This window comes from Telmatherina bonti (genome assembly GCF_933228915.1).
Source record: "Telmatherina bonti genome assembly, chromosome: 17".
Taxonomy (NCBI): domain Eukaryota; kingdom Metazoa; phylum Chordata; class Actinopteri; order Atheriniformes; family Telmatherinidae; genus Telmatherina; species Telmatherina bonti.
In genome coordinates this window covers 24441554-24454110 of record NC_136615.1, presented here as the reverse complement: position 1 = coordinate 24454110, position 12557 = coordinate 24441554, and the positions used below count along the sequence as shown (strand labels likewise).

General features: G+C 38.2%; 1 protein-coding gene across 1 annotated transcript in view; it reads right to left on the bottom strand.

The window, feature by feature from the left end:
- Window positions 1-2705: 2705 nt before the first annotated feature.
- Window positions 2706-12557, bottom strand: part of plppr1 (phospholipid phosphatase related 1) — a gene marked incomplete at both ends in the record, with an annotated part of 31812 nt that continues 21960 nt past the window's right edge. Inside the window, 4 exons of the mRNA XM_079256639.1 lie at window positions 2706-2738; window positions 3229-3360; window positions 9753-9929; window positions 11181-11431. Coding sequence (XP_079112765.1) covers window positions 2706-2738; window positions 3229-3360; window positions 9753-9929; window positions 11181-11431 — 593 coding nt within the window. The remainder of the gene's footprint in view (window positions 2739-3228; window positions 3361-9752; window positions 9930-11180; window positions 11432-12557) is intronic.

Genomic DNA, 12557 nt, shown 5'->3' with positions numbered 1-12557 from the left:
CATAAAAATAAGTCGCTCGAGTAAAGATCTGAAGTCATTTGCTGTGGACAAAATGATGGGTTTGATCATCTGTGGGTTTAACACAGGTTTGTTTTACTAGCTGTCACCACCAGTAAGACAATAACTGATACCAGTGACACATCCATCTTACATACACACATTCAAGCTAGCCTTTAAGATCCACCTGCAGAAACTCATTTCCACACATCTTATTAGATTCCATTATGAAACACCCTGCAGCTATATAAATAACCAAACCACTCTGAGCGATCTCCCTCACCCCTGAAACCATATTTGGCTGGCACGCTCTTCTCTACTCATATTGCTTTGGGACAGCAATTTGGACATGGAGGCATACACAGAACAGCCAGCGATGACATTTTTTCTGAACACATGGCATGGACAAATACCGCCGCACACACTCTCTTGCAGCTCCTATCTATTTAACCAGTGTGTCTGCAGGGTAAGCGCCGGCTGTCAGAGCTGAAATGAATACCTGACAGAGCAAAAGAGAGAGCGCACTGGCTGAGCCGTCAGCTTTCCTTTGTGTCGCTGTGCGTGTACGCCTTGCTCTGCGGTGACATAATCGCCAGAGAAGTCGATGTGGTGGTAACAGGATGAATCAACACAAGAACTCAATAAGAACCTGATTTTAGCATATCCATGCGCATTCTAATCACCTGTCTGGGAGGCACGTGTGGTTGCAAGGAGTGTAAAGTAAAGAGAAACAGCTTCCACAGAGGATTCAACAAAAAGGTTTATCATTATTGACCATTTAAACATCTTATTAGAACATCATCTTTCAGCTGCAGATTTAAGTAAAAATAAGGAAGCTCATGTTTTTTTTAGATTGAAATTGCACACACAAATTTGTTCTCAATTTAAGTTAAGTTGTTCAAGCACATTCCTCAACCTGTTGGGGCTCCAGGAAACTTTCCATTTTTTATATTGTCAACCGTATGAGACATATCCATATATGATCCTTCAGCTCAATCTTGTGTTGAACTGTTTTAAGCCTGACATCTGTTTTCAGGGTAAATTCAGGGAATTCTCTTCAGTAGAGGGATAATGTAACCATTTCTTTAAGCTGCAGATGAGCCAGCAAGGAAGGGAAGGATTAATATGCTGCAAATAAAAAAAAAAATAAAAAAAAGAACTAAAATGAATCTTTGAAAAGTCAGACAAACACAAAGACAGAAATGTTTCCCTTTTATTCCATCGAGGTAACTTAATAACGCTGTCAAGACGGGACAGCAACCATCTTTGGTCATGTTTTTGAGTATTTTTTTCCACTGTACACACACAATAAAAATCACAAGACAGCACATCGTTTGCTACTGGCTATTTAATTTTTGGACAAACCGAGAAAAAAAATATATATATGTAGCATTTCTAATGAAATGCCTTTTTATTTTTTGTTCTTAAAGTAAAAGACAGTTATAATCACAATGATCATGAGTAATATCTATAAAACATCTTGACTTCTCTCTTCATGCTGGGCATATCTTCCAATAGGAAAAGGAGTCACAACATTGCATCACAATCCACTGGTGGGTCGGGGAGGGGTAGGGGTGCCTCGAGGAGGAAAGGTGGAGCAGGAGCCATCGCAAAAAGGGCTTGTCCAGCTTCGAGTTAATATCTCGATTTCATTCAATACAAATCTGTCTCAGGTATGAGGATTTCTTCCACTGGAATATGTATTTATATCTATTTTTGAACCCCACAGTGGTGGAATCTCTGTGTAGATCTGACACTGGCAAGCCCTAGTGGACATGCGACAGAGATGTTTTTATCAACATAAGGGGAAACTGAGGTGAATGACGACTCATATCGAGCACTTTAGTCAGTGATATATTAAATATTGCTGATATATACAGTATACTTGTGAATATCAAGTGATGCCCAACCCCATGTCTGTAAATCAGGTGATATCTCTGACTCTTTCTCACATTTCCTCCAAAAGGGAGAAGAGTTTTTTTTTTTTTGTCCCCAAAGCACCTAAACTGACACCAAAACATATCCATGTTTACAGCAGGCAAACAGGTCCAAATGGATCATAATAGTCATACAGATTAACAAAAAAATCCTTAAAAAATATGACCCGATAACGGTCAGTTAATGTACAGAGAGATAATAAAAAGAAGGTTTCTTTTTTTTTTTTTTTTTCTGTACAAATGACAAACACCACAGAACAACATCAATAACTTTTTCTTTGAAGAGTTTTCAGACGGAGTGGTGATGGAGGCGGTGACTGACGTCGCGTTTCAGCTGACAGGATGTGATGTAAAACAGAGTGAATCGACTGACAGGAAGTGTGCGGGTTTAACATAGTCAGGAGAGGCTACAGCACTCGCTCATACAAAATGTACAAAACACCATCCTCTAACTAAAAACAGCACACCTTGGAGGACAGAAACATCCCATGTTTTTAAGGATTTCACATACCTGGGAAAACAAAATGCTCTGTGCTTACAGGAAGTTGGCTTTGTGGAGTCATCCTCCCCTCTTGGTGGACATAATTAAGAATAGCCAAACCCCATGAAAACCATTACAAACATGGAGTATTGTGTCCTCCCCCCAGGTGATTGAAACAGATAATTCAGGAGTGTTTTTAGTAAGCATTCGGCGCCACGTGGCATGCGTCCTCGTCATTGTGTCTGGAAGTGCTGTGGAGACGCAAACGTGACCCGGTGCTGCCCCCTTAGTCATGTGACCTCCGTCATCGATGCTGAGTGGTTCTAAAACAAATGCAGGTTGAGGGAGGAATAAAAAAAAAAAAGGGGAGTATAAGTATAGAGAGAGATAAGGGCAGGAATGTAATGGAAGGAAGAAGGAGTAGGGAAAGTTATGGAAATGAATAGAAAGAGAAAGGTCAATATTAAGTGGTAAAGTGGTGCAAGGAGTGCTCTGTGTAATATCCTGTGAATTTGGTGAAAAAAAAATCATGCCTGATGTGTCACTTTTTTGTGTGTAAAAAAGACAAAGAAAGAAAGAAAATGGGACTAAAAAATAAACTTTATCATCAGATAGAAAGCAGAGACAATAAAAACTAGTTGCTTCCCATCACAGTGGAAGAAAAGGTCCAGAACACCAAATTCACAATTTAAAAGAGAAGCTTGTCATTTAAAGCCCAAAACTTTGAGGAAGTTTTTCCAATTCACAGAGAAACATAACACTCATCACACACTTTAAAGTAGTTGTGCATCCAGGTTAAGTGTTTTTAGCTACCTGTGCGCTGAGGGTCTCCAGGGGGCTCTCTACACGGGGGAAAGTCATCAGAGGCAGGCCGCGGTAGTCTTCAGTTTTCTGCTTCGCGGCTGAACCGTGGACACCTTTAAAGTTGTTTACAACACACACACCCTGAAAAGAATGAGAGGAGGTCGGCGTTAAGAGTACAGCTGATACAGAAATGCGACAAATCCTACCAATCCCACAAAAAGACGCCATCCATGCTCGTGTTTTTGTGTACTAAGATCTGCATAAGACTGGATCGTAATATGCTCTGATGTCTGACATTTTTTATATTATAATGTAAACAGATAAATATTTGCACTTCAAATCAGATCAGCTATTTAAACGTCAATGTTTTTTTTGTTACTGATGTTAACAGATCATGTTAACATTGATAATACTTAATAATAATAATTAAAATAATAATAATAATAATAATAATACATGTAAATAGACACCCAGTTCTAAAAAGTTGCTCAGTTGTGTAAATATCAATAAAACTAAAATGCATTACTTTTCATAACTTTTTATGAATTTTTTTTTTACTCTGATGACAACTTTGAAATTGGACATGTGCAACAAAGTGCTATAAAAGTAAAGAGGAAACGTTGGGGAAAAAAATGTTCTATAATGTTTAGCTGGCAGCAGGCCTATAATATGACTGTATGAAAAGAGTACCTCAGAGAGGCAGAGTTGCTCAGAAATAAAGAGCCAGGGGTTCAGCAGTCTTCCACAAACTGCAAAATGTGGTGCAATTCCACAAAAATGTCTCCTAGTCTAATGATCTTCTACAAAGGGCCAAATATGAAAAGATTCAGAGAATTTGGAGACATGTCTAGATACAAGACACTCAGTTTAAATCAGCATTGGATTTTCTGTAGTCTTCACATCCTTAGTTACTTAGATCAGTGCAGAGACTCATGGTTGTTTATGGTCCACTTGTCTTTTTCCACTAGTGTGGTGTGATATAAACAAATAAAACATCTCATCAGTAAACTTTAAAATGATCAATATGAACCTGATAAAGTCACTGATTACACATGCTGTATTTCATGAATATCCCAATTTACGTATACATTAACACATTTCACATGAATCTGTCTTACAGCTGCTCGGCTATTCCACTTAAAACATAACTGTCAGACTCATGACAGTCATCAGGTTCAGCTGCTCTGCAAAGTCACAGAGACTTAAAATTTTGAAGATTTCTCATAAGCCGACTGACCAGTCCACTAAGCGGAATGAACTCTGATGAAGAACTAAAAGATCCATCTTGATGCTACAATATTCACTGCCCACAGCCTCACCTGTCCGTAATTGGAAACACAGATAAACTGCATGAAGTTTGTGTTTGTAGAGAAGGTAATATTAACAAATGTAACGCCACAGTCTATAAATTTAGTACTTCACTTTATCTCGAAATCACAGCGTGAATTCATGAAGACTTAGAGGGCAGGTGTGTGATTTCTTGAACGTTTAATAAAACAGTCAGTTTTATAACTATGGCAGTTATAAACTCCAATAAAAAAAAAAGTCAAGAGCACCCAAGAGATTTTTTGGAGATAGGCGGCCATATTTTCAGCTTCAGAACAGTTATTGCAGTGATATAAAGTTTATATGGGTGAATATAAATCAAACATGATGCGAGCCAGTAAAAGTCAGATATCATAACAGTCTCTTAAAGTTGCAAAGGCTTTTATTTTGTTCTCATGAATTTCTTGTTTTATGGGGACATTTGAAACACTGACTGCTTTGTCTACAGCCCTGAGGCCTTGGGTAGGTGTTTACCACGCTGCACTAACATTTATAACCAATAATAATGACAATACTTGTTCTTGTAAGCAGTACAATAACACTGTGTGACCCTTTCTGCCAATAATCACATACACTGCGTGTTATCTGATCATAAAGTCCTTTATGGGATGTTTATGTTGTTGCTGGGTTGTAATAAGACCCTTTCTTTATGGAGAATTACAAAATTAGGAAAATACAGTTATCGCAAAATTGCAGGCTTGCAACCTGGAATAATTACATGTTTTACTAAGCTTTATTTAATTTCCAATTATGTATTACTTCATATTTAAGTTTGAACCATTTCAATTATTCTCTATGGTTTTAAAACATAAAGCACCTCAACAAAGCCTGATGTGAGTATGTGCTCAAATTACATTCAATTTATTTGCCCATGAGTCGGATTCTTTTAAAACCCAGACAAGCAAAAAACGGTTCCAGCTTCTGTGAACTCCCACATCTTCCAGTTAATCAAAGTCAGCAGCCTAAAGGAGATCCCATCCCACCAGACACCACCCATGCCCTACGGCAGCGTAAAGGAGATGAAGCAGACTGGCTCACCGCTGGAGGTTTCTCTAGGTTTTTCTGTTTGTGACAGTTCATGGACCCTGACTTTTTAAGTCCTCCAAAATCAAGAAAATAGGTGAATTAGAGATTGAAGACAAATTTCTGGAGGAGAAAGTTGAGGCCGTCAGCCGGTGTAGCTGCTGTCAAACACTCACTGTCTAATTTTAAGTCAATGGATGTGCCTCTCCCAGACCTTAGCAGACCGCTTCTTTCCATTCTGTGTCCTGTCACAGAGGCAAACAGCCCTGCTAAGCTGTCACCTAAAGCAAAAGGGAAATTTGACCTAGCGTTTTAAAACCTTGCTGCAAGATTAAATTAGGTGCCAAACAAACCAGGTGGCTTTAAGGTCTTATTACAAGGTGCTTAATAAGATTCTTAAAGGATGTGAGAGTTAGATGACAAAAAAAAAAAAAAAAACTTTGTCTTTTTGTGTAATACCCCAAAGAATGTAAACCTTTTATATGTCATTTTAACATAACTTGAATTAAAAGGACATTTTGTAACTCCCAGTGAATTAGATGGGATTTTACTTCTATGAGACAGCATGTGCCACATTTTCCTTGGATGAAGTGAAAAACCTGTCCTCCTGTGAGCCAAAACCAAGAGCTTAACACTGATCCCGCAATCTGCTGCCTGAGGACAAATCTCTCCAAAGACTAAAGGTATTTTCTAGTTAATGAGTCCTTTCAGACTTCTTCTCTGAGAACACAGACAGCACAAGGGTTTTAAACACACCAGCTTTCTTCACTTTCCTTATCAATTAATATCCCTCAGGATAGCAATCCATCAAACTGGTGTCGTTCACACATGGCAAGAACTAGATGAGCTCCATGAGGAGTATTAGGTATGTGTGTAGGAAAGATGAAGCTGACCTCAGTTCATGTTGCAATGATAATAAGCCAGAAATGAGCTATTTAAAAGGTGCTGAGGTGATGATGGACTTTCTGTCTGTGGATGTCGGTTTTTAAAGGTCAGTTTCTGAAAGCTTACGTTTAAATGTGCTTCCTCGTGTTTCAAAGACAAGAAGCACCTCTGTGCTGCCAAGACAAACAAAATACAAGAAAAGCAGCAAGCATAGGAAGGATTTTTTACTGAAACAATATCATATAAGCATTTATTCATCTATACCATCAACAAACCTCCTACAGTTACCTTCCCATATCTCAAACTTGACACGGTATCTTCTAACCGAATTGTCAATAAACTCGCTTTCGACCGTAAACAGTTATGCACAACAATTATACAGCATTTTGTGCACTTTTTTCCTTAACTTTATCACTCATTACATGAGTTAGAAGAGACATATCACCATGAAGCTTGCCACATTCTGTGAGGACTCAGAAAGAGACTCTGTGCAGCTAAAAGCTCTGTTAGAGCTTTACAAAATAAGCAGCAGAAGGAAAGCGGTCACAACCTCGGAGCCTCTGGAAAGCTAAGTTGAGGTCAATTCTGAGTTGACGATTTTGATTATGAACCACATAAGGAAACTGCTATTAATATTCTTTCAAGCAACACATTCCTATACAAAGTTATAGACTGTATGCAGCGCTCTGCATCACCAAATATACGCCAGACAAAGTGTCGTGGCTAACAGCGATGGCAGTGAATAAGGATGGACGTCAAGCTGACCTAGCCCAAAAATCTTTCAAGACAAAAATCTTGTTAAAATGAAATTTAAATCTTTATTTAAATCTTTAATTTAGTAATTTCAAATATTTTCTTTAACATGCAGGAAATTGCTGTGCTTCAGAAACAAATGGAGGTTTAAGAAAAACTATACTTAAATTGACTGTTTTATTAAATATTCTTTTTAGATAAATAAGTCCAAAATCTTAAGATTTATAAATGTATATGATTTTTTTAACAAACAAGTATGATTCAAAAGAAGATTTTGTTTGTACTGTTTCATCTAAAGTAGGTAGTACAAATGTTTGCCTCGATATTAACATGAAATTCTCATAAGCAGCTATCAGGTACACATACAGTAACTTGATAAAGACCATAGTACTCTGTTAAATGCTGTATTAGATCAAAAGCAAAAAGTTCGATTTTTACCTAAAAAATGCGGAAATGAACTGATAACCACTGACTGTGTTCCCAACTTCAAAATACAACATATTATTTACATTTAGTTTGATTTATCCAGTTAAGCTCCAGGTCATTACCAAATGCAGCAAAAACAGACATGTATGAACAACCTTGAATATATATAAATAAATCACAATCAAAAAACGGTTTTACTTCATATATATATGTTTCTATGTGTTCTATAGAACATATAGAAACAAAAGTGGCTCATTCCACACCCTAAAAACCATCTGTTCATAGACATATCATTAAGCCCTCAGGTTATTAAGTCAGTGTGTGAAAGAAGTGTGTTTGTCTCCTTTACCATAAAAAAGAACAAACAAGTCATTGAATACTAAATGAGTCAGTGCAATGCGTTGATCTCAAAATTTAGGTCAAGATGGTCTCACCCGAAGAAGCAAAATGTGTACGACCACATGAAGAAGCAAGTCTTGTCAACGGTTCTGCCACTGGTTTCTGGGGAAAAATTCATTCTTCTAACTTACAGCAGAGTTCAACTGTCATTTTTCAGGTAACATCTGGCTCTCCAAAACAAAGATCCTAAACCTAACCAAACACGTTAGCATATTGTAACTTGGTAGTGGCCGACTCAACGCTAAAGTAAATGCAATGTGACGATGACTCCACTCAGGAATCTAACCAGTGGGCTGAACCAAAGCTAAACCACCATGTTTAAAAAAGAATAAAAGATACTGAGTTTGTGTTGCTATTGTCTCTTTTATGCTTGGTAGAGTTTACACACACCTACCCATTTTCTTAAATACTGGATGTCCAAATGTTCAAAAGGCACTGTGCAAATTACAATGCCTGTTGGAGCACAGAAACCACTAGTGCTGTGATATGTGTACAATGAGAGTCTATTCCAGCACCCTAAGCAACCAATGGCCACATCACAAGCCTACATTTCCTCTTTGACTCGTCCTCTTTGTCTCTGCAATCCTTCCTGTTTGATGCCCAGGACACGGCAGCAATTACAGGTAATGAAGCCTCTGAGGCTGATAAATAAACCTTTTGTGAATCCTTCCTTCCTACTTAGTGGGCTTTTCAGTACTGCCCAAAACGATTCTGGGGTTTCAGCAGTAATCACGAGCCCTGCATTTTAAACACTGCATGAAAACTCACATGTTGAGAGGGGCACATTCATTTCCTGTAGATACCGGTGGAACGGGGTTTGACAACAGCTAGTCTGGGAAATCACTGTCATGTGTTAATTATGCACATTTTATGTTTTAATATTTCGGTAATAACATCTGTTACCTCTGGAGAGAAGCATCAGATTGTATTAGATTATTTTTTAATAAAACAAAATAGTTATATAACCTATTAAAAATGGTAATAAAAACATATTTTTAACAGTAATAAAAATGCAACAAATATAGTAATAAAAATATTTGGCCCAAATTGTAACAAATAAACTTACAATTTTTTTTTTTTTTTTTTTTTTTTTTTCCCCCCGCGGGGGGGGGGGGTTACCATTTATTACTTTGTTTAAATTATTATAGTGTACTCCTGCTTCCTGTTGACTATTAGGAGCCTAAAGAAAAGTATCCAATAGTGTTTAACAGGATTTTGTAGTGTTTAACAATAGTGTTTAACAGGATTTTGTAGTGTTTAACAATAGTGTTTAACAGGATTTTGTAAAAACAAAGTTTTTACCGTGAAGTGATGCAATGTGTCCCAGAAACTTTGCGTATCACATATGATACGTTTGGCTTTATAGGGTTAAACCCGACACTTACCTCAACTTTCTTTTCCACCTCTTCCTCACCACGCTCATCGAAAACTCGACCAACTACTGCTGATCTCAGTGGAAATCTAAATGCCACCTCAGTACTTTCTCTCCTTTCTTCTCTTCCCTTATTCCAGCCAATCAGCTAATGCATCCATAACTTCAGCACTCTATCCTTAAATTACCTGTTTCTTTTCAAGTCTAGAACAATCTATGCACTATGTTGTCTTACCTCTTCTCCTTTCATTTACCCAGTAACTTCACCATTAAAGTAATAATCCTTAGAATAATCATCTCATTTAGTCCTCTCTTTCCCCACACATTTAGCCCATCCATTTGTCCTCACCAGAAACAGTGCAATGGCTGATCCCAGTATAAATCCAGCCACTACATCTGAACAGTGGTTTCGATACTCTGAGACGCGATTGAGGCCGGTGAGGAAGGCCGAGCAGAGCGTGCCCAGGCAGAGCACGGGCTTGGCCAGGCGGCTGGACTTGGTCTTGATTGTGCTGGTGATGTACATCTAGACATAAAGACGACAAGGGAGTCATTAAAAAGACCAGATTATGTTCTCAACTGCCAAAAATGTTCCCCAAGACCCTCATACTCCTCTATTTAGGTAGACTTGTCTGACGCAGATCAACCAAAATGATCCCACAGAGAGTGGGAGAAAGATGGGAAAACCTTGCATCATAGGTGTGGATTAACTTTTCAAAACAAAGAGGTTTTCTTCACAAAGAATAAAAGATTACAAGAACCTAATAAATGAACCAGTATTTACACTTACAGTATCTCTTCTTTCTTGAGTTGTTACCTCAAGCAATGCGAAAAAAGGATATGAACGTTTCAAAAGTCTCTCTGTATTCATCATGTTGACAAAATCCCCACTTATTCTGTCATGTCATGTGTGTGTGCTGATATGAAAAAAAAGGCATGTTTTTTTAAACATTTTTTTTCTACAAAACAGAATATTTTCTTTGAATGTGTGAAATATTGCAAAACAATATATTACCTGTTTTGTCTGTTTTTCTATAAAAACCCAACATAATAAAAGAAAGTAAAAAAATCTGAGGCGCAGATTTGCATAGCAAAGATTTGTCTTAAAAAGATGATAGTAGCCCCTCTAATAAGATGTAAATGTACATTTGCCAACATTTTACATTTACATCCTATAACATTTTACAACACACCCTAAACCGTTTCACCATCTAAAATACATCTATATATATTAGAATAGTAAGAAAAATTCATAGTTCTGGAGGTGTTTATCAAATAAATATATTAGCTTTAAATCAAATGTAATGGTTTGGTTTTTGTTTTGGATGTCTGCTAACAAAAGATTTTTGCACAATAATTGTGCGGAAAAAAAATTAGTCATTTCAAACTGCAAATTGCTGCAGCATGCCATCATTTTCTGTCTGAAACGCTGTTTTACAACCATAACTTCTGTCCCTTCAAGGACCAGGTCTTCTCTGATGGTCAGTTGATGTGAGGGCATGACATATGGCAGATTCCTTCTTTGTGGGGTGGAAAACTAGCCACCAGATGGCCTTGTGTAAATGTGTTAAATGGTGCTGTTGGTAAGTAAAGGAAATAGTTAAATTATACAACAAACTAGATGTTTTCAGCTAGTTCTGGAGTATAATTTTTCATATAACTTTTTGTACCCAAAATGTGAATGCACTGAAAGTTTAACGGGGTGTAAGAGGAAAAGATAAGAAAGAAGAGCTTCCCATTTATGTTGACAAAGTAGAACTGAGTCCTTTCTGCTCACCGTCAGGTAAACAGCAGAGTAAACGCTCAGCGAAGCATCCTTGGAAGGGAACGAGCGGCGAGCGTTCTCCACAACAATGGGGTTTCCGGTGCAGATGTTACCATTGACGATAAACTGGTGATTGAATCGACACTCTGTGCCAGTGTAGTTGGGTTTGCAGACGGACAGAAAGTAAGGCGAGAGACCTCCGGTCACCACCTGGCCTGCGTTGACGAAGATGTCTGTGGCAAACAAACCGAACGCAAACACACCTGCAGCACACAAGACAGAAATGAGCACATTAAAACCAACAAACTCGCAGCGATGACACACACTTCAGCTTGTTTAGACATAGTTCTGCTATTTGCATTTGGTGGTTTTTCTTTTACTATAACCAGACAACTCTTAAAGCCCCCTGACGATATTACGTGGGCTATATTTATTTTATATTTACCCTCTAAAACATCATTAAAACCCATACTCTACAAATCCCCCACTGCAGCTAAGCCATAAAATGGCCAAACTTATGTAAATGATCAAAAACATTTTGGGATGGAGCGAATGCAAGCGTGACGCTGCAGAATGCAAAACGATTAGCTCGGCTAGGAATGAATGCTCAGACTTATTTTTTTCAAAATTGCTTTGTTTACATCTCATCTGGGAGCTGATTAAATAAGAATGTGGAGTTAGCTGCTTCACTGACTTCACTGTAGATATTTCTTGAATAAACACGGAGAATCTAACTTGAATGCAGATCATTCTGACTCTGCTGTTCAGGTGGTAACAGTGTCATATGGAGCCAATTTTAGGAGATATCATGATGCAGCAAACCTGAGTTTGTTTTCAACGGGGGAAGCCGTTGGATGGTGGGGGCGAGCTAAATTTAAATTACCAGGAAAGGAAAGCAAATGAGAAACAGACGCAAACAAAGATGCAGAAAAAAAAAAAAGGCATTTAATAAGAATGATTGCACCGACACTTTCAGCCCACCAACTCTGACCCGCGCCGGCGTCTGCCTTCCTTTTGCTGTGGAATATGGCTGCTGATTATCTGGCCTGCTTAGCCATGAAATTACTGTCCTTTGTATTGTCATCCAGACAAGGGGGTGGTGGTGGTGGGTTGCTGGGGCGTGTGTGTGTGTGTGTGTGTCAAGGGGTGCCTGTGAGGCGTACAGGGACATGGTTGTGTGAAGGGCATGGAGGGAAATGGAGAGGGGGGGATTAGGGTGATGGGAGAGCAGATGGGAGGGGGCAGGAGAGCGGGAAATGAAAAGCTTCAGTGATCCTTCAAATCTGAGAGATTGCTCAATAACAGATGGAAATATGATTTACATCACTTGCATAATGAATACGTGAAAAGTGTTTAAGAGGTTTTTTAAAACTGAAGCCGTATTATTCT